Source organism: Chiroxiphia lanceolata, chromosome 2, assembly GCF_009829145.1.
Source record: "Chiroxiphia lanceolata isolate bChiLan1 chromosome 2, bChiLan1.pri, whole genome shotgun sequence".
Taxonomy (NCBI): Eukaryota; Metazoa; Chordata; class Aves; order Passeriformes; family Pipridae; genus Chiroxiphia; species Chiroxiphia lanceolata.
Window position 1 is genome coordinate 978543 of NC_045638.1, and position 23966 is coordinate 1002508.

A 23966-nucleotide genomic window follows, 5' to 3' on the forward strand; every position below is an offset into this window, starting at 1 on the left:
TCCTCTGTCAGTCTTTCCACTCAGTCTCTTCCAGGCACATGGTGTGATTGTTGGGAACAGGGGTTGGACTCAGTGATCCTTCTGGGTCCTGTCCAGCTCAGGATAGTCTGTAATTCTGATTCTTAAGGATGAAATGATTCCCCAGAAGGGCCCATAAGACACTGTGCTCATTCACCATCCATGTACCCCCCAAGTTATGTTTTAAATGTCCCAAGGGTCAAAGGATTTTAGGATGAAACCTCAGAGACCAAGGTAAGGGGCCACCTCTGCAACCCAGGTGTCTTGTACCTACTGGCTACAAGAAGTTCATTATAATAAATCAAAGGGCTTGGTGAAAGCAAACCTGTTCTTTCTACCTTTTGGTTTCTCACCAAGTAGCCCCTGCTTGTGGTTCTCCTGAGCTTTCTTTGTGTGGTGGGATCTGCTGGCTTGGGATGGTTCTGTTTCTACAGGTGCTATAAATTCCAGGAAGATCTCTTCCAGGCAGAGAGCTCTGGGACAGCAGAGGCTGGGGTGGGGCCAGAGCCTTGGCTGGGAAGGAGGGACACCTTTAGTTTTCTGCCTGCTGTGCTCCAGCAGGGAAAAACGGAAATGGCATTTTGCAACTTTGTTTTCTCCTTTCCTTCTGAAGGACTGCCTGGGTTCAGAAGATCAAAGCTGCTTCAGAACTTTACATAGAGACTGAAAAGAAGAAGAGGGAAAAGGCCTACTTAGGTACAGCATAGGATGAGGGGGTCTCATCTTTTGTGGAGAAGTCCACGGGCAGGAAAATCCTTTGATGACTTTTCTCTCTCTCCTGTTTCACCGCAGTTCGCTCGCAAAGGGCAACAGGCATCGGGAGGCTGATGGTGAACGTGGTGGAAGGCATCGAGCTGAAACCCTGCAGGTCCCATGGTGAGTGCTGGACTTTCTCAGAATGTGCTCCATCAAAGGGACATTCCCACTTGTCAGCCTGACTCTGGAGGAGGTTCTGTCCCCAGCATGGCTTTGCTCAATGATGTGGGTCTAACGAAGGTAAAATATGCAGCAGTGACTTTGTGCAGCTCCGCTGTTGTCCTGCAGTTGTCCCGCATCAGGCATTTGTTTCAGGCTGACTTGGTTCCCACCACATCAGCCATATCCTAAGGGATCACAAGGCACAAAGTCCTGCAGGGAAGAGCAGGAGGTGCTCAGCCCCCTGCGGAGCAGTGTGTTCATTGTGATGTCCATGGAGTTCTTCCCAAGGGCAGTGAAGCCAAGGTCTTTCCCACCCCAAGGGCTGTAGGAGTGGAAGGAGGTTGAGGACAAGGATCACACTGTTCTGTTTGTCCCAGGAAAGAGTAACCCCTACTGCGAGGTGACCATGGGCTCCCAGTGCCACATCACCAAGACCATCCAGGACACCCTGAACCCCAAGTGGAATTCCAACTGCCAGTTCTTCATCAAGGACCTGGAGCAGGACGTGCTCTGCATCACGGTGTTCGAGCGGGACCAGTTCTCCCCGGATGGTGCGTAGGGGCTGCCAGAGGGATTTCCCAAACTCCTGCTTTGAGGAGGTGCATTCCTGCTGACAGAAATCATAGGGAATGGGTTGGGTTGAAAGATAGGTTTTAAAGATACCCCAGATTTGAACCCCTTTGCATACTGGGAGATGGCTCACCCTTGCTCCTCAGTGGAGTTGTGCCGGCATCAGTGCAAAAAGAACCCATCTCTCTCTGGTTTTTGGGAGTTCCTTTTCTTGTGCAACTTGGCAACAACCAGAGTGTGATTTGTAACTCTGCTAAGTCTCCAAAAACTCTAGATGCTGTTTGCAAACAGATTGATTCCTGCAGGAGGAAGATAAATGCCTCCAAGTTCCTGTTATGTGCAGGAACAGTGGCAAAGGTGAACCCAGGATTCCAAACCCAGTAGAATCATGGGATGGTTTGGGTTGGAAGGGGCCTTAAAGATCACCTAGTTCCACCACCTTCCATGGGCAGGGACACCTTCCACTAGACCAGGTTGCTCCAAGCCCCATCCAACCTGGCCTTGGACACTTCCAGGGATGGGGAGTCCACAGCCTCTCTCATTCTAGTTTCATAACCTGGGATAAACATGTGGAGCATCAGCGAGTGTATTTTGGAGCCATAATCTCCCAGGCAGTGTTTGGATAGGACTGGCACTGCCATGGCCAGCACCACTTGGCCCGGTGACCTTGTTGTTGCTGCGAGGCACTTCTTGGCTCTGTCATCTCCAGAGGGTTCACACTCGGGTTTAACTGTGCAGCAGCTTTTGGCCTTTTTCTAACATATCATAAAATCCAGAAGTCACTGGAGTGAGGCAGCTGTGAATTCCGTAGCGGGGGTTTACACACATTTACTTGGAATGCTGCTGCTGTGTAACATGGTCTGGCTAAACCCTCCTCTGTGCAGCTTGGCAGCCTTTGGCCCTCGTCAAGGGCAAAACCAGAGTCAGGCTGAAGACTCGTGTCTTCCTTTTGTTGTGTGGGGGGTGGAAGTTTAGTTCCTTCCGCAAACCCCGGTTGTGCCATTCCTGAGCGCTCCCTCTTTTTGCCTTCCAGACTTCCTGGGCAGAACAGAGATCCGTGTGGCAGACATCAAGAAGGATCAGGGTTCAAAGGGACCGGTCACGAAGTGTCTCCTCCTGCACGAAGTGCCAACGGGAGAGATCGTGGTGCGGCTGGACCTGCAGCTCTTCGACGAGCCGTAGGAGGGCAGGGGCCGTTGGCGTTCGGTCGAGGTCACCGCAGCCCGTCGGGGTCTGCGGGAGCTGTCACAGAGTCCTGGCTGGTGTGGCAGGACACCACTGCTCGCCCTTCACACCTCCGAGGGTTATCAAAGCAAACAGGAGCATCTTTGTGCCTTGATAATTCTCACTGAAAACACGAATCCCGGTTTAGTGAGGAGATCTCCCTCAATCTCTCAAATGTGGAACTTGGAGTTGGTCTCCTGGGTGGATGAAACAACCCTGTTGTTCCTTGTAGCTCCGGTGGGAACGGCTGGCAAACCACAGAGGTGGCTGTGCTTGCTCCAGTTGCCCTACTCTTGAATTTCCATGGAGAAGGCAATGTTGGGATGTTTGGGAGGCTTTCTGCAGGGTTTTCCCGTGAAGGAATTCTGTGCCTATTGCTCAGCAAAGTGGGGTGTACATGGGACGTGAATGGAAGGAGCAGTTTCGCAGCAAGAAGATCTTTGAAGATCTTCATGATGGTACTGAAAAGACTTAGAAAATAAATAGTCTATATCTATAAACAGAGAAGATTCTATTAACAAACCACTTCATGACTTGCATTGCCCCTGAAAATAAATGATGTCCAGGCCTCCTGCACAGAGATGAATTGCACTCCAGAAGAGTGCACCCCCTCGGTACCTTTGGAAGTTGCTGTTGTCCACAGGACTGTAAATGTCGGCACAGGAAGCCAAGGGTTAAGCACAGAGCCCTGCTGTGTGTGTCCTGCTGTACCACTTGGATACTCCTTTACTGCTGCTGCCCAGGCGGGTGATCTGTCACCTGCAGTGGGGAAGAAAACACAATCACGGCTCCAGCTCAGGAAGGGAATTCCCACCCCACAGAGTGTGGTTTCAAAGCAATCAGTGGTGCCCAGGTACTGGCCTGTGCTGGGCTCACCTGTGTGGGACAAGGTGTGATGGGAGCGGGGCAGCAGCTCCCAGAGGTTGGTGGCTGTGCTGGATGTGACCAGAGACAGAGCTTGGGATGGTGCAGAGTGGGGAACCCCAAAGCCTTGTCACGCTGGGGAGCGCCAGGGCTTCCCTATCCATTGGCTCCATGGACACACACGTCCAGGCCCACATCCCTGTTTGGCAAAGCCCCGGCTCCAAGCGGGCACTTAGGTCTGGTGTCCCCGGAGCACCCGCGTAAGGGCTTTGCTGAGTCTGGACTCGAGAGGGAAAAGAGCCCCGAGAGTCAAATTCCTCTTTGTTCTGCTTGGATTCATTCTGTTCATGCCCTGCCACGCATCCACTGGTATTTTTGTAAGGACTTCATTCCGGATGGGAGGTGCCAGCCTGTGTCATTCGCATGTGAACGTTCTCGTGGAGCCTGTTGTTGGGTTTTGGTGTTCCTTGCATGTCCTTCAGTCCTGGTTCCCACCTCTCCTGTGTTGGTGGTGTTCTCTAGCACTACAAGTCTTATTGGTTTCCATTAGGAAATTAGGATATATCCATAACAGGTAGGTAGATCCGTATGGTAATAAGTGTAAACTGTGCTGGGAAGTGTCTGTGTATTATAATTTCCTAAAAGACCACTGTAATGTTTCAAGCAATGGGAAGAAAAAAAAAAAAAGTATGTTGGAGGGACAACAAAGTTTACATTTCATACTTTTCAGAATCGCTTTATTATTTATTTATTGAAGATAGTGTAGAATTTTGTATCAGAAATGACAGACATACTTATGTATTTTTTGAAACAAAACAGAGATACACACTTTAGTTAGAAACTTTCAACTGACCACGTTTTAGAGGGAGTGTAACTTCCTAGGCATGCATTTGTTTACCACTAACTGGCTGAAAACACGATTTAGAGAACTTTAAGTTTCTATTTTTCAATGTTGTTAAGAAAATTGTTTCAATTAAAATATGTAAATAGTACTAAACCCATGCTTTCCTAATTCCATATCAAGACATTTTATGAAATATAATGTATATGAAAATACACATTGTTGTGGTAGGATTAAAGAAAAGTGATAAAATCTATTACTGGAGTAACATTAAATGTCATTGTCTAACCTTTGATCGCTGTCCTAATTTTACTCAGCTGTCAACACGGTGAACATTTATTTCAGGGTTTCAAAAGCAGCATCACTTTTTGCTGGGATCATTTCACCAGCATCAATGACAGCAACACCTGATTAGAGAAACGGGACAAAAAGCCCGTGGCTGTAACGCAGAAACCCTGGGCAGGTTCTTGGAAGAAGCCCTGAGGAGCTGGAAGGGGGGACCCTTCTCTGCAGACTGTGACCCCTGACATGGGCGTCCTGGAATCCCAGATTCCCAGACTGGTTTGGGTTAGAGAGAAGGATGTCTATGGAATAGGCGGTTTTAAGCTATTTTTTTTTACTTTTTATTTTTTAGCTGGCTGCTCCCCTGAGCCCTGGGGACCCCCAGACCGGCTCCCCACACCCTGAGGACCCCAAAACCCGCTCCCCACACCCTGAGAGCTCCCAGACCCGCTCCCCACACCCCGGGGCTCCCAAAATCCACTCTCCACACCCCGGGATCCCCACACCTGCTCCCCACACCCTCAGGACCCCCAAACCCACTCCCCACACCCTGAGAGCCCCCAAACCCGCTCCCCACACCCTGAGAGCCCCTAAACCCGCTCCCTACACACTCAGCACCCCCAACCCGCTCCCCACACCCTCAGCACCCCCAGACCCGCTCCCTACACACTCAGCACCCCCAAACCCTCTTCCCACACCCTCAGCACCCCCACACCCCCCTGCGGGTCCCCCCCCGCCCCCGCGCGCTCCCGCCGTTTCCCGCCCCGCCCCGCCCCGCGCGCCCCCTCAGGCGCCCTCAGGGGCTTCCGAGGGCAAAAGACCCACAAAAACCGACAAAGAAACCGAAAACTCAACCGGCCCAACGCTCGCCTCTCCCCACAACGAGCAGTTTCATTTCAGTTCGCCGGCACTGCTGCGCCCGGCCTGTCTAAAGGCAGAAACCACTCCAAGGGCCACCTGGCCTCAAACTCCCCTCTTTCAAATGCAAACCTTTCCCGTCGAAGGAGTCACAAGAATACAAACTTGCATCCGGACAGATTGGCATCTGCTTTTCCCTGTCCCCCTCCGGCAGAAGCGCCGCTGGCCGGGGGTCGGAGCCCGAGGTGTCGCTCCCAGTCCTCCCCAGTGCCCGCAGCGCCTCCCCCAGCAGGGAGGGAGCGGGAGAGAGCCCGGGGAGAGTTCTGCCTGTGGGGGGAGCGGGGACGGGCTGGGCTGGGAGGGACCCCAAAGCTCCTCCGGTGCCACCCCTGCCATGGCCAGGGACACCTTCCACCAGCCCAGCTTGCTCCCAGCCCCGGCCAGCCCGGCCTTGGGCACTTCCAGGGATCCAGGGGCAGCCACGGCATCTGTGGCAGGTTTTCCAGGAAGGCTTTGGCGTGTGGAACAGCTTGTGTCTGTGCAGCCAGAGTAAATCCCTACCCTGTAAAAACAGGTGCCTGACATCCCCGCACTGAGTTACCACCTTCACACACTGGTTTGAAAGAGAAGACTCAGTATTTCCAGGAACATCCCCACCCCCCCATTCCTTAAGCAGCAGAACTTGGGGGAAACATACTATGGAGTGTTCTTAAGTTGCTGCAGCGCTGTCCTGAGCAGTTTATAGTGTTGAGACCCTTGTCAGAAAGTGTCCAGAACTCACCTTTTCTTGGACCCGGCCCGGGGCAGCCCCGGCACTTGTGGCCTTGCAGCCCCTGCTGTGCCCGGAGCCCTGGGGGGCTTTGCCCTCGGTCCCACACGACCCCCGCTCTCCACAGGGCACAGCTTTGCAGGCTGGGCTGGGCGGCGCAGCAGGAATCGGCCCCGGGGCCGTGCCAGGCACTTGTGGGCAGTGGTTCCATGCCCCGGGCTGGGCCGGGCACGAGGGGTGTCCCTCAGGGCTCTGCCCCGCGGCTCCTCAGGGCCCTGCTCAGGGACACGCGGTGGCACCAGCGCACCCTCAGCACGGGGCAGGGCACGGGCAGCTGAGCGGGGCAGGGCACACCACGCAAGGACGGGGCCATCCACGGCCACCTGCACAAGCTGCACGAGTGGCACCACCACAACCTCAGCAGCTTCCACGAGGCCAGGGGCCAGCTGCTGCCCCTGCCTCGGGGCAATCCCAAGGGTCACACAATCATCAGGGAAGAGCCCTCCAGGATCCTCCAGTCCCACCCTCCCCCAGCACCACCACGCTCACCCCTGATCCCTGTCCCCAAGGGACACATCTCTGTGTGCACACCGGGCTGACTTTTATCACCCCCGGCTTCACACACAGCAATAAAAAGCGGGACCTGAGAAGCTGAAATGGGAGGAACAGCTTTAATTTTTGACAAGTCTCTGCTGGGGATCCAAACCCCCCCTGCAGAAAGATGTTCAGCTTGGCAGGGCTGAGATGTTTCCTCGCTGCTCACACAGCAAGTCCTTCAATTCCAGGGAGCAGGGGGAGCCTGCAGAGGTTTGCCCTTTATCCCAGGCCCTCTTCCCTTGATCCAGATGCCTCCCTCTCTTTTTCCCTGCTTCCCTCTCTTTCTGACATGCCTTCCTTCCCTTCTTCCTTTCTTCTTCCCTTCTTCTTCTCCTATTTCTCCTTCTTCATCTTGTCCTTCTCCTTCTCCTTCTCTGTGGTGGCTTGACCTTGGCTGGGCACCAGGTGCCCACCCAGCCGCTCTATCCCTCCCCTTCCCACCCGGACAAGGGAGAGATTAAGGTGGAAAACAACTCATGGGTCGGGAGAAGGCAGTTTATTTAAAGCAAAAAGTAAAGCTGAGCTTGCGTGTGCAGAAGCCAAAGAGAGCAGGGTTTGTTCTCTGCTCCCATGAGCAGCCGTGGTCGGCACTGCTGGGAAGCAGCTTCAGTGGGACGGTCACCAACCCCTCCTGCCCCCCAGTGCAAAGCACAGCACTGGGAGGGCTACTGTGGGGAAATGAACTCCAGATTGTTCTCCTCCTCCTCCTCCTCCTCCTCCTCCTTCTTTTCTTCTCCTTGTCTTCCTTCTTCTTCTCTTCCTTCTTCTCTTCCTTCTTCTTCTTCTCTTCCTTCTTTCTTCTTTCTTCTTTCTTCTTTCTTCTTTCTTCTTTCTTCTTTCTTCTTTCTTCTTTCTTCTTTCTTCTTCTTCTCTTCCTTCTTCTTCTTCTCTTCCTTCTTCTCCTCTTCATTCTTCTTCTCTTCTTTCTTCTTCTCTTCCTTCTTCTGCTCTTCTTTCTTCTTCTCTTCATTCTTCTTCTCTTCCTTCTTCTGCTCTTCTTTCTTCTTCTCTTCTTTCTTCTTCTCTTCATTCTTCTTCTCTTCCTTCTTCTGCTCTTCTTTCTTCTTCTCTTCATTCTTCTGCTCTTCCTTCTTCTGCTCTTCTTTCTTCTTCTCTTCTTTCTTCTTCTCTTCATTCTTCTTCTCTTCCTTCTTCTGCTCTTCTTTCTTCTTCTCTTCCTTCTTCTTCTTCTTCTCTTCCTTCTTCTTCTCTTGAGGTCCTGGAGCAAGTCCAGAGGAGGGCAACTAGGCTGGTGAAGGGACTCAAGCACAAGTCCTATGAGGAGAGGCTGAGGGAGCTGGGGGGGCTCAGCCTGGAGAAGAGGAGGCTCAGGGGAGACCTCCTCACTCTCTACAACTCCCTGACAGGAGGGGGGAGCCAGTGGGGGGTTGGTCCCTTTTCCCAGGCAATGATCAGCAAGACAAGAGGGCTCAGTCTTCAGCTGTGCCAGGGGAGGTTTAGGTTGGAGATTAGAAAGAATTTCTTTACAGAGAGGGTGCTCAGCCATTGGAATGGGCTGCCCAGGGAAGTGGTGGATTCTCTGTCCCTGGAGGTTTTTAAAAGGAGATTGGATTTGGCATCAGTGCCATGGGCTGGGAACTGCAGCAGGGTTGGATCAAGGGTTGGACTCGATGAGTCCAAGTCGGAGGTCCCTTCCAACCCAGCTGATTCTGTGATTCTATGATTCTGTGATTCTTCTTCTCTTCCTTCTTCTCTTCCTTCTTCTTCTCTTCTTTCTTCTTCTCTTCCTTCTTCTTCTCTTCATTCTTCTTCTCTTCTTTCTTCTTCTCTTCCTTCTTCTTTCTCCATTCTTCTTCTCTTCTTTCTTCTTCTCTTCCTTCTTCTTTCTTCATTCTTCTTCTCTTCTTTCTTCTTCTCTTCTTTCTTCTTCTCTTCCCTCTTCTTCTCTTCATTCGTCTTCTCTTCTTTCTTCTTCTCTTCCTTCTTCTTTCTTCTTTCTTCTTCTTCTTCTTCTCCTTCTTCTTCTCCTTCTCTTCCTTCTTCTTCTCTTCCTTCTTCTTCTCTTCCTTCTTCTTCTCTTCTTTCTTCTTAGAATCATAGAATCAGCTGGGTTGAGAGATCATCAAGTCCAACCCTTGATCCACTACTGCTGCGGTTACTACGTCATGGCACTAAGTGCCACATTCATCTTCTCTTCCTTCTTCTTCTCTTCCTTCTTCTTCTTCTTCTCCTCCTCCTGCTCCTCCTCCTCCTTCTTCTTTTACTTCCTCTTTTCCTTTTTCTTCTCCTTCTCCTTCTTCTCCTTTAGCAAATCATCACCGCCCACTTCCTCAGCCGCGTTACACTTTCTGAGTTAAGCAAAGGGGAGACAAAAAGCCACAACAGAAAGAGCTGAGCATCAGCAGGGGATCAGCTCAGAGCTCAGAGCAGGCTGCAGATGTTCCCTGCAATGTGGCATTCCCAGGACTGCGCCTCAGGGCTTGGGCAGCAGTACCACTTCTGCACAACTGCTCCGTCCCCTCCGCCACCTTCCCACACTTCACACGCGCCTCGCATGGACCCACGGCTGCTCTGGCTGCTTTCTGCCAGGGAAAAACCAGCACAGCTTGTCCATCAAAGGCTCCTGCTCAGCACTCGGGACAAACCAACCACAGCCACAGCACGGCAAGGCCTTTGCTCTCCCTGGCCTTGCCACTCACTGCATCTCCTCACCTGGCACAGCCAAGGGACGTTCCTCCTTCTTCTGCCTCTGCAGCTCATTGCTGTCATCACTCAGCTGCTCTCCCAGGGCTGCTCTGCTGAGTCCAAAAGGACAAGATTTTAAAAGACCACCTTAAATAAGACAGTTCTAGCACAGAAAGCACCTTTACAAACTCCAGAGATGGAAGAAGTGGAGGAACACTCCGATATTTCTACTCACACCACCGTGCAAAAACCACTCCAAAGGCTTTTTCTTGGATCTCCCTTTTTTTTTTGCTTTTTCTCTTAGAAAGCTTTACAAACTCCTTTTGCTTTTACAAAAGCCTTTTGCTTTTACAAAGCTGTAGAGATGAGGAATTGTGTGAAGTCATGTTTGTCAGCCCAAACATTCCTGGAAATGCACGTTGGAGAACAAAGCCTGAAATCCGGAGTGTTGGATTGCGAAATGCTGATCCTGGACAGGGCACACCCTGAAGGTGCCTCACCAGTTCAGCCCCAGTCGGGGAAGCAAAGAAAAGCCCAAACCCACCAGCCCAGCCAGCCCCTCGCCCCGCGTTTGGCTGTTTCTGTCCCTCCCTGAACTGCAGGGTCAGGAGCACTCGGAGCCCACGGACAACTCTGCTCCAGGGAGATGGCAAAGCCGGGCTCAGGGCAGGGCAGGCTCAAGTGTCCCCGCTGCTCAAAGGAACAGCCCAGTCTCAGCCAGGGGCATTTGGGGCTGGATTTGGTTCCTGCTCAGGGCTCCTGGTGCAGCTCAGTGAGCACCAGAGCTGGCACAGCCAGCAGGGAGAGGGGAGGGAGAACAACCAACCCCACGGGTGAGGGGCAGGTCAAGGCTGCGCCTCGTCAGGGGGTGGAATTCACCTCCCAGGAACAAAGGGCTGAGGAACCAAGTCAGTCCCTCCCTGCCTGGCTTCTTCCAATGCCTGCACCCCCCAGGACTGCACTGACACCAGAGTGTGTGCAGAGAACTAGGCTGGCCCAGAGGGTTGGGATCCAGATCAGCTCTGAAGCCAAGCCATGGATTTTTGGGCCGGGCAAAGGAAGCGGCACAAGGGCAGAAAGGAGCAGCCGTGCAGGGATGGGATCCCATCCCTCTGTGGGGAGGCAAGAGGTGCAGGACACCTTACAGTGCTCAGGAAAGGACAGCATCAGGTTCGTGTTTCTGTTCTGGGCTGGAAAGTTACCTTCTGAAAGCCTGGAGCACTCCTGGCACAAAAACCTTTGGAGAAACCCTTGCAAGTGTGGTATCCCTGTGCCCACATGACAAGTGTGGGGGAAGACAGCTGGGGGAAAACCGGAGAAAAGGGGGAAGTTACATTCCCACGGAAACAGAAGGTGGGACAGCACTGAAGTTACAGGGGGAAATGCAGTTGCTGCTTCCTGCGTGGAATGTGGTCAGTACACAGGGGACATATTCCATGATGATTCCTCACACAACACAACACAACACAACACAACACAACACAACACAACACAACACAACACAACACAACACAACACAACACAACACAACACACTTGATTGACTCTGCGTGGAAGAGCAAAGGGAGAGAACTGTCCACAGTTAGTGACAAAGGGATGCAGGACTGGAGTCACTGCAGCTCCAGCTCAATGTACAGAGAGAATCAAGGGAGTTAAGGATGGGGAGAAGTTTGGGAAGACTCCATCGTAACTTCTGGGCTCTGCTGACAGACTGAACCTGTCCTCTCCCAGAGCAACACCCACGGGGAAAGAACCCAAATCCATGTGTGCTGAAGGATTTTATCTCCAGCTTCAGTTTGCAAGTCAGTATCCTCAATTTCTAAACCCCCAGGAAAAGCAAGTGTTAGGGCTCGTGGGAAGAGAGTGTCTCCTCCTCTACGGGCACGTGATCAAAGCAGCCCCAAAAGGAGCAGAGAGACAAACCTGACTGCTGGGGCAGGAAGTGCCAGGAACCAGCCTGGTCAGTCCCACTGACTGGTACGGATCTGTGGAATGGGAAAAACGTTTGTGTTTGCAGTTGGGAAGGTAAGAAAAAGGAAGGGGACAAACCCAGAGGGACATCAAACCTGAGCAATTAGCATTCCCAAAGACAGGACCCAGACCCACACCTGCCCAGTCACACCAACTGGCTCAGGATCCAGCAAGTGCTGGAAATCAGGATTTTGCAACTGTCTGGGTCACACTCAGGGGAGGCCAGACCTTTGGAAAACAGCTGTGTTTTGGCTTTCTGTCCTCCCAGGATGATCTGCGTGCTCGGCTTCAGGTACCAAGTACTGCAAAAGCCCACAAAACAGACCTGATTTTAAAACAACCCCCACAAACCCTCCAGCTCCCCAAACCAAGGCCAATGGAAAAACATCTCCTACGTCCTGGCAGGGAGTAGTCGCTTCCTGGGACAATGTGCTCCAGTGCCAACGAATTCCAGCTTCACTCTAAGCAGGGAACTGCCACAGCTGCACTGTTTAAAGAGATGCAAAAGCATCAACATCCAAGTGCAGGCGAGAAAATGCTGGAAACAATCGCAGAGGGGCGAGCAGATCAGCAGCAGAAATACACACAAGTGGGGACTCACTTGCCGTGAACGGAACTGTTGGAATCCAAGCTGGTCCACGGGTACAGCTGCAGGCAGAGCAATCTTCTCTACTAAAGGGGTCACTACACAATCTTCTCTACTAAAGGGGTCAGTACACAACCTTCTCTACTAAAGGGGTCACTACACAATCTTCTCTACTAAAGGGGAAAGAAACCTCTCTGCTACCTGGAGAAATAAAAGAGAGATCAGTCCAAACCCTACCGACCATGGCAGGAGAAACAGAAAAAGCACAGGATCATTTCCCACAATACCTTCTCTTATCAATACTTCAAAGGATTGGAGCCGAGTCTCCCTCTTCTCTTGGTTGCCAGCTGAAAGTAAAGACAATCACAACCATATGAACTCTCTTTCTCTCCACTAATGGGCACTCCAGAGAGGTTGCACAGTGCATGGGGAAGGCTGAGAGAAAGGATCCAAGGAAATGAGGAGATCAAAGTTCTGTGACAAAGTTGTGTGGAAGTTTCCAGAGCATTTGTAGGCTCTGGAGTCTCCGTGAATTCTCCCTGCCCTTCAGAAATGTTGAGTTCCTGACCCAAAGGAGGGAATTCCATCGGAGAAAAAGGAATGAGCTGAGCACTAACAGAAGGAGGAGCTGGAATTCCTCCAGAGAGGGGTTCTCCACCTTAGTATTTTGTGCAGCTGCTCCGAGTTCATCCCGTTGTCATCATCAGGGAATGTCAGGCTGATGTGGTCATGGATGACTGTCCTGTCAATCCAGACCTGCTCTGCACTCCCATCCGCGTCATGGCATTGTCTGCAGGAAAAGAAGGGGAAAAGGCTGGGATATTTGAAGCAAAACCCTAACAGCTGAAGTGGGAACATATTTTGAAGTGCTTCAGCTGCCAGAGAGTCCGTGTTCCACCCCGACTTCAGTCCCAATGTTACGATGAAGCAGCTGCATCCCGACCCGGTGACCCTCCCAAAGCCAACACCCAGTTCCACAGCTCTTGTAGGTTGATTGTTCTTACAGCCCCACAGAGGCAAACACTGTAGGTGGAGGTGAGTGGCTGAGGCGTGAGAATGGAAAATGCAACCAAGACAGGGCTCTGGTTTCCTTTGCTGCCCCCAAAGCAGCTGGTGCAATATTTACTTTCTCCCAGCCATGGGCTGGCTCTCCCCGAGGGAGCTCCAAAGTGCTTTAGACTCCCCTTCCTATGGACAGGAGGGGAAAGAGCTGCCCCGAGTGCAACAGAAACCACGGCTGCACAAAGCTTGCCCAGCTGGGGAGGGTCCTTCCTAGGAACAAGAAGTACCAATTGTATCCACAGGGACAACTTCATCCAAGGGATTGCAGCATCAACAAGAGAGGGCATCCAGGTCCAGGTGACAGTTGGGAAGGGTTTGGGCTGTTCAAACAGCTGCACCCACTTACCATGTTGTCAGCCTGCAAAGGGTCAGTCCTTCCCACAGCCACAGGGCTCTGCTTCCCTCCTTGGTGGCAGCTCTGGCCTTCCCTGCAGGAAAAACTCCTGTTGCCTTTGGCTGGGGGAATTCTCTGGGCAAGGGAAGGGAATCAAACACGACAAGCTCTCAGACCACCAAGGTACCCGTGAGTTCTGCAACTGCACTGAAGGGCCAGGGGTGACTGAGTGGTGCCCTTGGTCTGCAGGAACCTGGGGCAAAGCTGAAGGAAACCACAAACAAGGGCATCAGTTTGGGCTCTCCGAGCACCCCCAGCCAGACACCAGGAGGCCAAAGGAAGGAACCCTAAATGGAGCTGTTTTGTACAACACTACAAAAGGCCATACTTTAATTGACTTTTCGATACTGGCACACTGGGACCTTGTCAAGGGACTGTTCCTACAGCTCTGGGAGGTGACATTCAGCACAGTGTCCTACCTTCCTGTGAGAATGGGTGACGCCTCCATCCTGTGCAAGGGGTCAGTCCGGTGTCCAGCGTGGATGCAGCTGGAGGGATGTCCAGGCTGCTGGGCTTGCTGGGGGTACCTTTGCAGGGACAGGGTTCCCCACAGAAGGTGGCTTTCTGTCTTCTGTGCCAATGAGTTGTCACGCACAGCCTGTTCTTTCAGACCTTTCTGGAAACGGGTCTGAGGTCTGGGGGTCTCTGGGGGTCTCGGTCCCCCTCCGGTCTGTGGTCACTTCTTGTCCTGGTTGTGGCGCCTGTGCTGTTCCGTGCCGTGCTGGTCTGCGGGAGATGTTGGTCCCGGCAAAGCGCTGCCCGCCCTGCGCTGTCTGGGCCGGGCCTGGCGCTGGAGCGGGGCCTAATGGTGGGGCTGTGCCGGCCTGCGGGGCCAGCGGAACAGCCTGTGCACAGCGCGGAGCGTGCGCCTCAACAGGGAGGGACGTTTCCCACCCAGGGCCTGGGCCTCCACCTGGGCAGGCGAGGGGCTGCGGGCAGGGCCTGGGCTCTCCTCCCGTTCCGCTGCAACTGCTGGTTCCACCTCTGCAGCCGGGCTTTGTCCCAGCTCCTGCTGTTCCTGTGGCTGCTGGGGGCACCTCTGCACCTCCAGCACAGACTTGCTCAGAACGTGCTGGATGAATTTCTGAGCTGTGTCCCACAGAGCTTGGCTGCCCTGGGAGGGGTTCCGGGACCCTGCTGGGGTGAAGTACTCACTGATGGATGAAGAAGTCTCCACCTCCAGCACAGCCTTGCTCAGGATGTCGTGGATGAGGGGCTGGACTGTGTCCTGCAGAACTTGGCTGCCCTGTGAGGAGCTGCGGGACCCTGCTGGGGTCTGCTCCTCACTGGTGGATGGAGAAGTGTCTGCCTTTGATTGCTTGGAAGACAGAGGCCGCTGGGTCTTGCTCGGGATGTAGAGAGAGCTGGGCCCCTCCAGGGGGTCGTCGTCGCTGCTCAGGCCCAAGGGTTTGTCATCGTGCCCTTGGGACAGCCCCTGGACTCTGTTGTCTTGCCCTTGGGAAAGCTCCTTGGCCTGGTCGTTCTCCCCTGGCCCTTGGCACGGCCGTTCCTCTTGGTCAGCTTTCTCTTGGGCGAGTCCTTGGCTCTTGGACTGCTCCCCCTGGGCCAGCTCTTGGGGCCTGTCCCTCTCCTGCTCTGGCTTTCTGGGGAGCGGACAGTAAGGACTGCGGAGCAAATAGTCTTCAATCCAGTCGTCTCTGCCCTCGTACTTCTCCCTGTACTCCCGTTCCCTTTGCTCGGCTTTCTGTCGCGCCAGCTCTTCACCCCTCCGCCTCCTCTCTTCGTTGATGTTGTAATTGCAGGACAAATGGGCTTCCAGCCACATCTCCACATACTCCTGCCTCCTCTGGTATTCCCGTTCCGCTGCCTCGTCTCTTGGCTCGCGGAACCAGTTCCTTATTCTTTTCATTCCTCCAAACAGGCCACTCCTGGGCCGCCTCTGTGGGAGCTGCAGCTGAGACTCGACGTCCGGCTCCTTCCCAGTCCCGTGGTGCTCCAGCTGTGACGAGTCAGTGGGGCCACACGGGACAGTGTTTTCTTCTGCTGGGGACAGTGGTTTGCCACTGCCCTCTTCCCGTGGGGACAGTGGTTTTAAAATGTCCTCTTCCCGTGGGGACAGTGGTTTTAAAATGTCCTCTTCCCATGGGGACAGTGGTTTTCCAATGTCCTCTTCCTGTGGGGACAGTGGTTCCCCAATGTCCTCTTCTAGCTGGGAGAGCTCTTGGACATTGGAGTCCCCTTCCAACTGGACATCTTCCCCTTGGGACACTTGTTTGCCAAGGCCATCTGTCCCTTGGCACAGCTCTTTGTCCTCTTCCTGCTGGGACTGTCCTTGGTTTGTAATGCCCCCCAGGAGTGGTGGGGCCTCTGTGGTGCCAGCACGGAGCAGGAGCCTCCTGTGCAGCTCCTGCAGCAGCTCCGTGTCCGAGACGAGGCTGAGATCTGTGGCAGCACGGAGCAGGCCCCTCCTGTGCAGCTCCTGCAGCAGCTGCGTGTCGGACACGAGGCTGAGCTCTGTGCCAGGCTGGTGCTGCAGCGGTGCCGTGCCGGGGAGGCTGCTCTGGCTGGCAGGAGCGGCCGAGGGAGCTGCCGGCAGAGGAGGAGGCTCCCAGCTGGCGCCGGCAGCGAGCGCGGGCTGGGCTGGGGCCTCCTGTGCCCCCGCGCTGCCCAGCTCTGTGCCCCGGCTCCCGGTGTCCCTGGGGCTCTCTGGGCAGGGCAGCGCTGGCACTGGGGGCTGCCGTGGCACCGGCGGCAGCGGTGGCCGCTGGGGCAGTGGTGCCAGTCGTGGCAGTTGAGGCACCTGTGCCAGTGCTGGCAGCTGTGGCAGCTTGGACAGTGGTGGCAGCGGCGGCTGTGGCTGCGGTGGAACCAGTGGCAGTGCTGCCAGCGGTGGCAGTTGTTGCTTCCTTGGCTGCCCTGGCAGTGCTGGCAGCGGTGGCTTATCCATCTCCATCTTCCTGCTCTCGTTCCTCTCCATCTTCCTGTTCTCGTCCCTCTCCATCTTCCTCTCCTCCTCAGAAATCTCCATCTTCCTTGTCTCCTGTGGCTGCCGTGGCAGCGTTGTCAGTGTTGGCAGCGTTGGCTGCCGTGGCAGTGCTGCCAGTGCTGGCAGCGATGACAGTGGTGGCAGCGTTGGCTGCCTCGGCAGTGGTGGCAGCGATGGCAGTGTTGGCTGCCTTGGCTGTCGTTCCAGTGCTGGCAGCGGTGGCAGCAGTGACATTGTTGGCTGCCTTGGCTGCTCTGGCAGTGGTGGCAGCACTGGCTGCCTTGGCTTCCATGCCAGTGGTGACATTCGTGGCCGCAGTGGCAGCAGTGGCTGCCTTGATTGCCGTGGCAGAGATGGCAGCGTTGGCTCCCTGTCCCTCACCCTGGGCAGGCTCGGAGTTTGCCCCTGGCTGGGCTGGGAGTTGCGCTTGTCCATCTCCGTCTTCTTCTCCTTCTAAAACTTCTCTCGTCCGCTGTGGCAGAGAGATCCCGGGAGCTGCTTCCTCCTGCGAGAGGGGCTCTCCTGGGAGTGGGCGCCCCAGGGCTCTGTGCCCCTCAAACCCCCGTGGGCAGGGCAGGGCTCTGTGATGTCACAAGGGTCTCTGGGCACCCCCATGTCCCGTGTCACAAAGGGCCCTGGAAGGTGCCCGTGTCACAAAGGGCCACCCCCGGCCCCCCTTGGACAGCGGCACCGCCCGGACCCGGCCCGGGGCAGCCCCGGCACTTGTGGCCTTGCAGCCCCTGCTGTGCTCGGAGCCCTGGGGGGCTTTGCCCTCGGTCCCACACGACCCCCGCTCTCCACAGGGCACAGCTTTGCAGGCTGGGCTGGGCGGCGCAGCAGGAATCGGCCCCGTGGCCGTGCCAGGCACTTGTGGGCAGTGGCCCCATGGCCCGGGCTGGGCCGGGCACGAGGGGTGTCCCTCAGGGCTCTGCCCCGCGGCTCCTCAGGGCCCTGCTCAGGGACACGCGGTGGCACCAGCGCACCCTCAGCACGGGGCAGGGCACGGGCAGCTGAGCGGGGCAGGGCACACCACGCAAGGACGGGGCCATCCACGGCCACCTGCACAAGCTGCACGAGTGGCACCACCACAGCCTCAGCAGCTTCCACGAGGCCAGGGGCCAGCTGCTGCCCCTGGCTCGGGGCAATCCCAAGGGTCACACAATCATCAGGGAAGAGCCCTCCAGGATCCTCCGGTCCCACCCTCCCCCAGCACCACCACGCTCACCCCTGATCCCTGTCCCCAAGGGACACATCCAGACACCTCTGGAACACTCCCAGACACAGGGACTCCACCAGCTCCCTGGGACACTTATTCTATGGCCTGACCACTCCTGCAGGGAAAAATTGGTTTTAGTATCTGAGGTGAACGTCCCCTGGTAGAACTTCAGGCCATTTCCTGTCACCCTTTCCCTTGGGACATGGCAGAACAGGCCGACCCCCCGAGGTTTCTCTGGAGCCTGGCAGACCCTCTGCAGCACTGACCCCCTTTATCAGATCCCACTTTGTTCTTTCTATGTCCTTCCCAACGAAGTTCACCTGCCCTCAGGGTGAGCCACCTTTTCAAGCCCTGTCATGGGAGTGTTCAGTGAGAGCTACACGAAATTCCGCTGCAGCGTCAGCATCCTCCCCCCTCAGGGCTGCTCCCCAAACCAAAACACGTGGCACCATCTACTCGAGAAGGAGGAATTTTATTGTTTCCATCAGCCAGGTTTCCTTGGGAATAGACCAGGACAGTTCTCTAGACAGTCTCTCTCATGATCTTGGTGAGTTTCTGGATCTTGGACCTTGTTGACATGTCCACGTACTTCTCCCCAATGTTGACAATCATCCCGCCGAGGATCGAAGGGTCAGTCTAAACAAGGAACATTGAACAGAAAGTCTGTGAGCAAAAGTTTCTTAGCCTAGGATACAACTCTGACACTAGCAAAGGAAAGAATAAAGCTCTTCAAAGAGCCTTTTTTGGGGGAACTTTGTGGTCATTGCATTCCAAAGTTAGGATTTCAGGAATTAAAGCATCATCATGTCTACGAGAAAGCACAGAACTGTGTAACAGCAATGGGATTCAGTGAAATCTTTAAGACCATTTTTTAAACCCTTAACATGAACTTGATGAAATTGATTTATAAAGTCCAAACTCCAGACCTTGGTCTCCAGCTTCAAGACCTCTCCCTTAGCCAGGAACCCATTCAGAGCACTTTTTAGTTCAGTCAGGTTGGCCTCATCCAAGGGCTGAAAAACAGGAACAGAAGAGAAGGAAATTTAAGGACTTGAAAATATTCAAATGATAGAACAAGGACCCCAATATCCTACTCAGATCCTTTGGAAGACAGACACGAGTACCAGGAAGGCAGATTAAGCAGCGTTCTGGAACGGGGACAACCAAAGGGCAGCACAGGAACAACAACCACCTTGGTGCCCTCCTTATTTCATGAGCCAAGAACAGGAGCAGCTCTATGTGCACACCAGGCTGAGTTTTAATCACCCCCTGGCTTCACACACAGGAGGGAAAAACATGACCTGAGAAACTGAAATAGGAGGAACAGCTTTAATTTTTGACGAGTCTCTGCTGGGGATCCAAACCCTCCCTGCAGAAAGACGTTCAGCTTGGCAGGGCTGAGACGTTTCCTCGCTGCTCACACAGCAAGCCCTTCAATTCCAGGGAGCAGGGGGAGCCTGCAGAGGTTTGCCTGTTCTCCCAGTGCCTGCTCCCAGCCCACCTGTGCCGTGGTGACCGTGCACACCACCTCTCCTCGCACCGCGCTCATGATCTTGGCGAAGGCGGACACGATGCCCGGGGTGTGGCGCAGGCGGCCGTTCTCAGCCAGCAGGTCTGGAAAACACCAAAGCACCGAGGGCTCAGAGCACCCCCCGGGCACATCCGGGCAGCCAAGAGCCACGGCAACGGGTGGCACGGCTTGGATGTTCTCCTGGAGCCCAGGGGTCACTCACTCATCAGGTTGACAGTGATGGGGGACATCTTCTCTCTCGCCAAGGCGTCGCTCACCGCTTTTTGTTTCACTGTGCCCTTGGTGTGAGGGTTCATCACCACACTGGACAGCTTGGGGTCCTTCAGCAGGGTCTGAGGGGAGACACAGCTATGGGACAAAGGCCAGGAGTTTTCCAGGCATTCCAAGGCCCACCTGGACCAGCCAGAGCAGGAAACACAGGTACTCCTGGAGTGAGAACAAAGAGCTCTGGAGCTGAGGGGAAGTGGAAGGGCAGCTGCTGCTACAGAATCATGGAATGGTTTAGGTTGGAAGGGACCTTAAAGACTGAATGGACCTAGTTCCACCCCCTGCCATGGGCAGGGACACCTTCCACCAGCCCAGGTTGCTCCAAGCCCCGTCCAACCTGGCCTTAGACACTTCCAGGGATCCAGGGGCAGCCACAGCTTCTCTGGGCAACCTGGGCCAGGGCCTCCCCACCCTCCCAGCCAGGAATTCCTTCCCAATATCCCATTGAAACACTGGGCACAAGGCAGGTAGCACATGTGCCAGGGGACTGGGAGTCTCAGAGGCTGTAGGAGCCAAGCCCACCCCCCTCCTGAGGAGCAGGGAAACTCCCGGGGAGCTCTGGCTGTGGAACACCTTACCCACACCCGGCTCAGCTCCTTCTCCACCTGCTCCAGCTTCTTCTGCTTGCTGGCTGCAGAGTACAGGGCGGTGGCATAGCGCCCTTCCAGCCCGTACACCTGGATGGGCGGCTGTGGGGAGAGCGAGGAGTGCTTAGAGGGGGCACCTGGGGGGCACAGACCCCCCTGCCCCTCGGCTTCACCAGCCTGGAGACCCCCCTCATCAGCCACTTTGACCAGCCTGGAGACCCCCCTAACGCTTCACACAGACCAGCTTGGAGACCCCTTGTCAGCCACCACTTTGACCAGCCTGGAGATCCCCTCTACTCCTCACCTTGACCAGCCTGGAGACTCCCCCACCTCTTCACACAGAGCATCCTGGAAACCTCCCCAACTCCTTACCTCGACCAGCTTGGAGACTCCCCACCCTCTCATACTAACGAGCCTGGAACCCCCCTCAACTCCTCACCTTGACCAGCCTGGAGTTCCCCCCAAGCTCCTCACCTTGACTAGCCTGGAGACTCCCCCATCTCTTCACACAGACCATCCTGGAAACCTCCCTGACTCCTCACTTCAACCAGCCTGGAGACTCCCCCTGTCACCTGTTACTTTGACCAGCCTGGAAACGCCCCCGACTCCTCGCTCCGACCAGGCTGGAGAACCGCCCCACCCTCCACTTGCGCCCCTTCATCTTCACCATCCTGGACACCCCCCTTGACCCACTCACGACCCCTCCTGCCCCCTCACCTTGCCCAGCTCGGACCTCCACTGCCCCCTCACGCCCCCGCCGCCCCCTCACCTTCACCAGTTTGGACACCGGCCTCGCCGCCGTCGTGCTCAGCTGCCGCACCTGGAGGGGGAAGAGGGGGACAGCGGCGGGGTCAGCGCGGCGCTCGAGGCCTGGGGCGATGTTGGAGACCCCCGTACGGATGCGGGGAGCGGGGATGCCTCTGTTGCCCCCGGGCCCCCCCGTTTCACCTTCAGGGCCGCCGCCGCCGCCGCCGCCATGTTGCCCCGCCGCCGCTCAGGGTCACCGTGCACGGCGCAGGCGCGGGGAGGCCCCGCCCCGTGATGGCGCTGCTGCCGCGGGGCACGCTGGGAGCTGTAGTTCCTCGGGGCGGGGCCTGCGCGCGTCACTGCCCTCGGTGTCACCGCGGTGCCACCACCAGTGTCACTGTGCCACCCGTGTCCCTGTTCCCTTAGTGTCACCTGCCCTCGGTGTCACCGCGGTGCCACCACCAGTGTCACTGTGCCACCAGTGTCCCTGTTCCCTTAGTGTCACCTGCCCTCGGTGTCACCGCGGTGCCACCACCAGTGTCACTGTGCCACCAGTGTCCCTGTTCCCTTAGTGTCACCTGCCCTCGGTGTCACCGCGGTGCCACCACCAGTGTCACTGTGCCACCAGTGTCCCTGTTCCCTTAGTGTCACCTGCCCTCGGTGTCACCGAGGTGCCACCACCAGTGTCACTGTGCCACCAGTGTCCCTGTTCCCTTAGTGTCACCTGCCCTCGGTGTCACCGCGGTGCCACCACCAGTGTCACTGTGCCACCAGTGTCCCTGTTCCCTTAGTGTCACCTGCCCTCGGTGTCACCGCGGTGCCACCACCAGTGTCACTGTGCCACCAGTGTCCCTGTTCCCTTAGTGTCACCTGCCCTCGGTGTCACCGAGGTGCCACCACCAGTGTCACTGTGCCACCCGTGTCCCTGTTCCCTTAGTGCCACCTGCCCTCGGTGTCACTGTGCCACCCGTGTCCTTGTTCCCTTAGTGTCACCTGCCCTCGGTGTCACTGCAGTGTCACCACCAGTGCCACCCGTGTCACTGTGCCCTCAGTGTCACCTGCCTTGGTGTCACCGCGGTGTCACCACCAGTGTCACTGTGCCACCAGTGTCCCTGTTCCCTTAGTGTCACCTGCCCTCGGTGTCACCGCAGTGTCACCACCAGTGGCCCTGTGCCCTCAGTGTCACCTGCCTCGGTGTCACCACCAGTGTCCCTGTGCCCCTTGGTGACACTGTCGGTGTCCCTGTGCCCACAGTGTCTCTGTGGTGTCCCTGTGTCCCCAGTGTTCCTGTCCCCTCATTGTCACTGTGACCGCAGTGTCCCTGTGCCCACTGTCCCTGTGGTGTCCCTGTGCTCCTCGGTGTCCCTGTCAGTGTCCCTGTGCCCATGGTGTCCCTCATTGCCCAATGTCCCTTTGCCCAGTGTCCCTGTGCCCACAGTGTCCCTGTGCCCACAGTGTCCCTGTGCCCCCGGTGTCCCTCTACCCTTGGTGTCCCTGTGCCCACAGTGTCCCTGTGCACCCAGTGTCCTTCATGAACAGCTCTAATGTGGGTCCCTTCCATGGGGTCACAAGTCCTTCCTGCTCCAGCCTGGGCTCCTCTCTCCATGGATCCACAGGTCCTGCCATGCCCCTGCTCCAGGATGGGCTTCCCATGGAGTCACAGCCTCCTTCGGGCATCCCCCTGATCCAGGGGGCTCCTCCAGGGGCTGTAGGTGGATCTCTGCTCCCCGTGGATGTCCAGGGGCTGCAGGTGGATCTCTTTACCCCTGTGGATCTCCAGGGGCTGCCCCTGCCTCACCCACACCCATCCCATCCTTCGGGAGAGTGACTGGAGCATCCCACGAGTTGTTTAAAGGACTCAACCTCAGCTGCTCTTTTCCCCCAGGCTTTGCTCTGCTCTGACCCGGGGGAACCCCCGGGGCGCACCGAGCTCCTTCTGTCGCTCGGATAAACCAGATCCAAACCGTTCCCGAGGCAAAGGACATTCCAGGTGAAACCCGAGGTGGGCAGCTCTGCCTGTCGCTCTCTCTCTCTCTCTCTCGCTCAGCTCTCGGGAATGGTTCAGCTCTCCCTCTCCTTAATTCTTCCACCTTTTTTTTTTGTGAGAGCTTCGCGGAGCCGGTACCGGCTCGGGTCGTTATCTCCCGCACGGGGACCGATTCAGGCGGTCGTTGCCATGGAAATAGGAAGCCTGGCGTGGATGGGAAGCCGCGGGAAGCGTGCAGGGCAGGATTCGAGCACTAGATGCTGCTCTTGCTCCAGGCTGAAAGCGAAGCGATGATGTAAAACCAGGATTGGAACAAGGATCTTTAGGAAACCCGCTTAGCCGTCCCACCAGGAGTGCCCCAGTGTCACCCACGGGCTTTATTGGGGTTCTTCATTGGGATTTACCTCCCTCCTCTCTCCTGGCCCGCGTTTGCCAGGGTGACACTCGAAGGCACAAATACAGCCCGGGGCAGATTTAAGCCTGACATGACTGAGAGGGTGGGGATTAGTTCAGCCTGGAGAAGGGGAGCACTTAGAGCCCCTTCCAGGGCCTGAAGGGGCTCCAGGAGAGCTGGAGAGGGACTGGGGACAAGGGATGGAGGGACAGGACACAGGGAATGGCTTTCATTGCCAGAGAGCAGGGTTAGGTGGGATATTGGGAAGGAATTCCTGGCTGGGAGGGTGGGGAGGCCCTGGGATAGAATTCCCAGAGAAGCTGTGGCTGCCCCTGGATCCCTGGAAGTGTCCAAGGCCAGGTTGGAGCAACCTGGGCTGGTGGAAGGTGTCCCTGCCCATGGCAGGGGGTGGCACTGGATGGGCTTTGAGGTCCCTTCCAACCCAAACCATTCCATGATTCTAACACTGTGCTTCTAATTAATTGTGATAACTACAGTACTGAGAAAAGCACGTCTAACATGTAGAAAAAAATGTTTACTTTTAGCAAAAATAACTTTTTTATTATTATTTTTTTTTGTGATAATGTGCCTGGACAGAAGTTTTGGAATGGATTTATTTGAAGCGGGATTTCATACCCCAATTTTTTTTCAGTGTAATTCTGGGACAATCTGTGATCTTGTCGCATTTTAA

At 55.6% G+C, this 23966-nt stretch overlaps 2 protein-coding genes and 2 long non-coding RNA genes across 9 annotated transcripts in view; 1 reads left to right on the forward strand and 3 right to left on the reverse strand.

Annotated features, from left to right (window-relative positions):
- The window catches only part of ITSN1 (intersectin 1), a 97828-nt gene extending 93100 nt beyond the window's left edge, over positions 1-4728 (forward strand). For all 3 annotated transcript variants that reach the window (XM_032680056.1, XM_032680058.1, XM_032680059.1), the window contains 4 exons: positions 632-714; positions 811-894; positions 1314-1487; positions 2540-4728. In XM_032680056.1, coding sequence (XP_032535947.1) covers positions 632-714; positions 811-894; positions 1314-1487; positions 2540-2688 — 490 coding nt within the window. In that variant the 3' untranslated portion in view covers positions 2689-4728. The remainder of the gene's footprint in view (positions 1-631; positions 715-810; positions 895-1313; positions 1488-2539) is intronic.
- A 4487-nt stretch (positions 4729-9215) lies between these two features.
- On the reverse strand, positions 9216-12609 carry LOC116782991. Of its 3 annotated transcripts, none has more exons than XR_004355414.1 (7): positions 12431-12609; positions 12159-12344; positions 11953-12044; positions 11510-11571; positions 10790-10888; positions 9615-9700; positions 9216-9250 (listed from the first exon to the last, which is right to left on the reverse strand). It is a non-coding gene; the product is annotated as an uncharacterized LOC116782991 (long non-coding RNA). The 3 variants fall into 3 exon arrangements; XR_004355413.1 differs by having other exon boundaries at positions 9615-9697; positions 12431-12608; XR_004355412.1 differs by lacking the exons at positions 9216-9250; positions 9615-9700; positions 10790-10888; positions 11510-11571 and adding an exon at positions 11786-11859 and having other exon boundaries at positions 12431-12588.
- Positions 12610-13129: 520 nt separating this feature from the next.
- Positions 13130-14485, reverse strand: LOC116782992. Of its 2 annotated transcripts, XR_004355415.1 has the most exons (4): positions 14019-14485; positions 13727-13803; positions 13552-13633; positions 13130-13415 (listed from the first exon to the last, which is right to left on the reverse strand). It is a non-coding gene; the product is annotated as an uncharacterized LOC116782992 (long non-coding RNA). The 2 variants fall into 2 exon arrangements; XR_004355416.1 differs by lacking the exon at positions 14019-14485 and having other exon boundaries at positions 13727-13832.
- A 3730-nt stretch (positions 14486-18215) lies between these two features.
- Positions 18216-21166, reverse strand: ATP5PO (ATP synthase peripheral stalk subunit OSCP). The gene is made up of 7 exons (XM_032680168.1): positions 21096-21166; positions 20917-20967; positions 20139-20249; positions 19496-19625; positions 19264-19376; positions 18689-18775; positions 18216-18398 (listed from the first exon to the last, which is right to left on the reverse strand). Exons 1-7 carry the CDS (start codon positions 21123-21125, stop codon positions 18285-18287), a joined length of 636 nt encoding a protein of 211 aa, XP_032536059.1. The 5' UTR covers positions 21126-21166; the 3' UTR covers positions 18216-18284.
- Positions 21167-23966: the final 2800 nt, after the last annotated feature.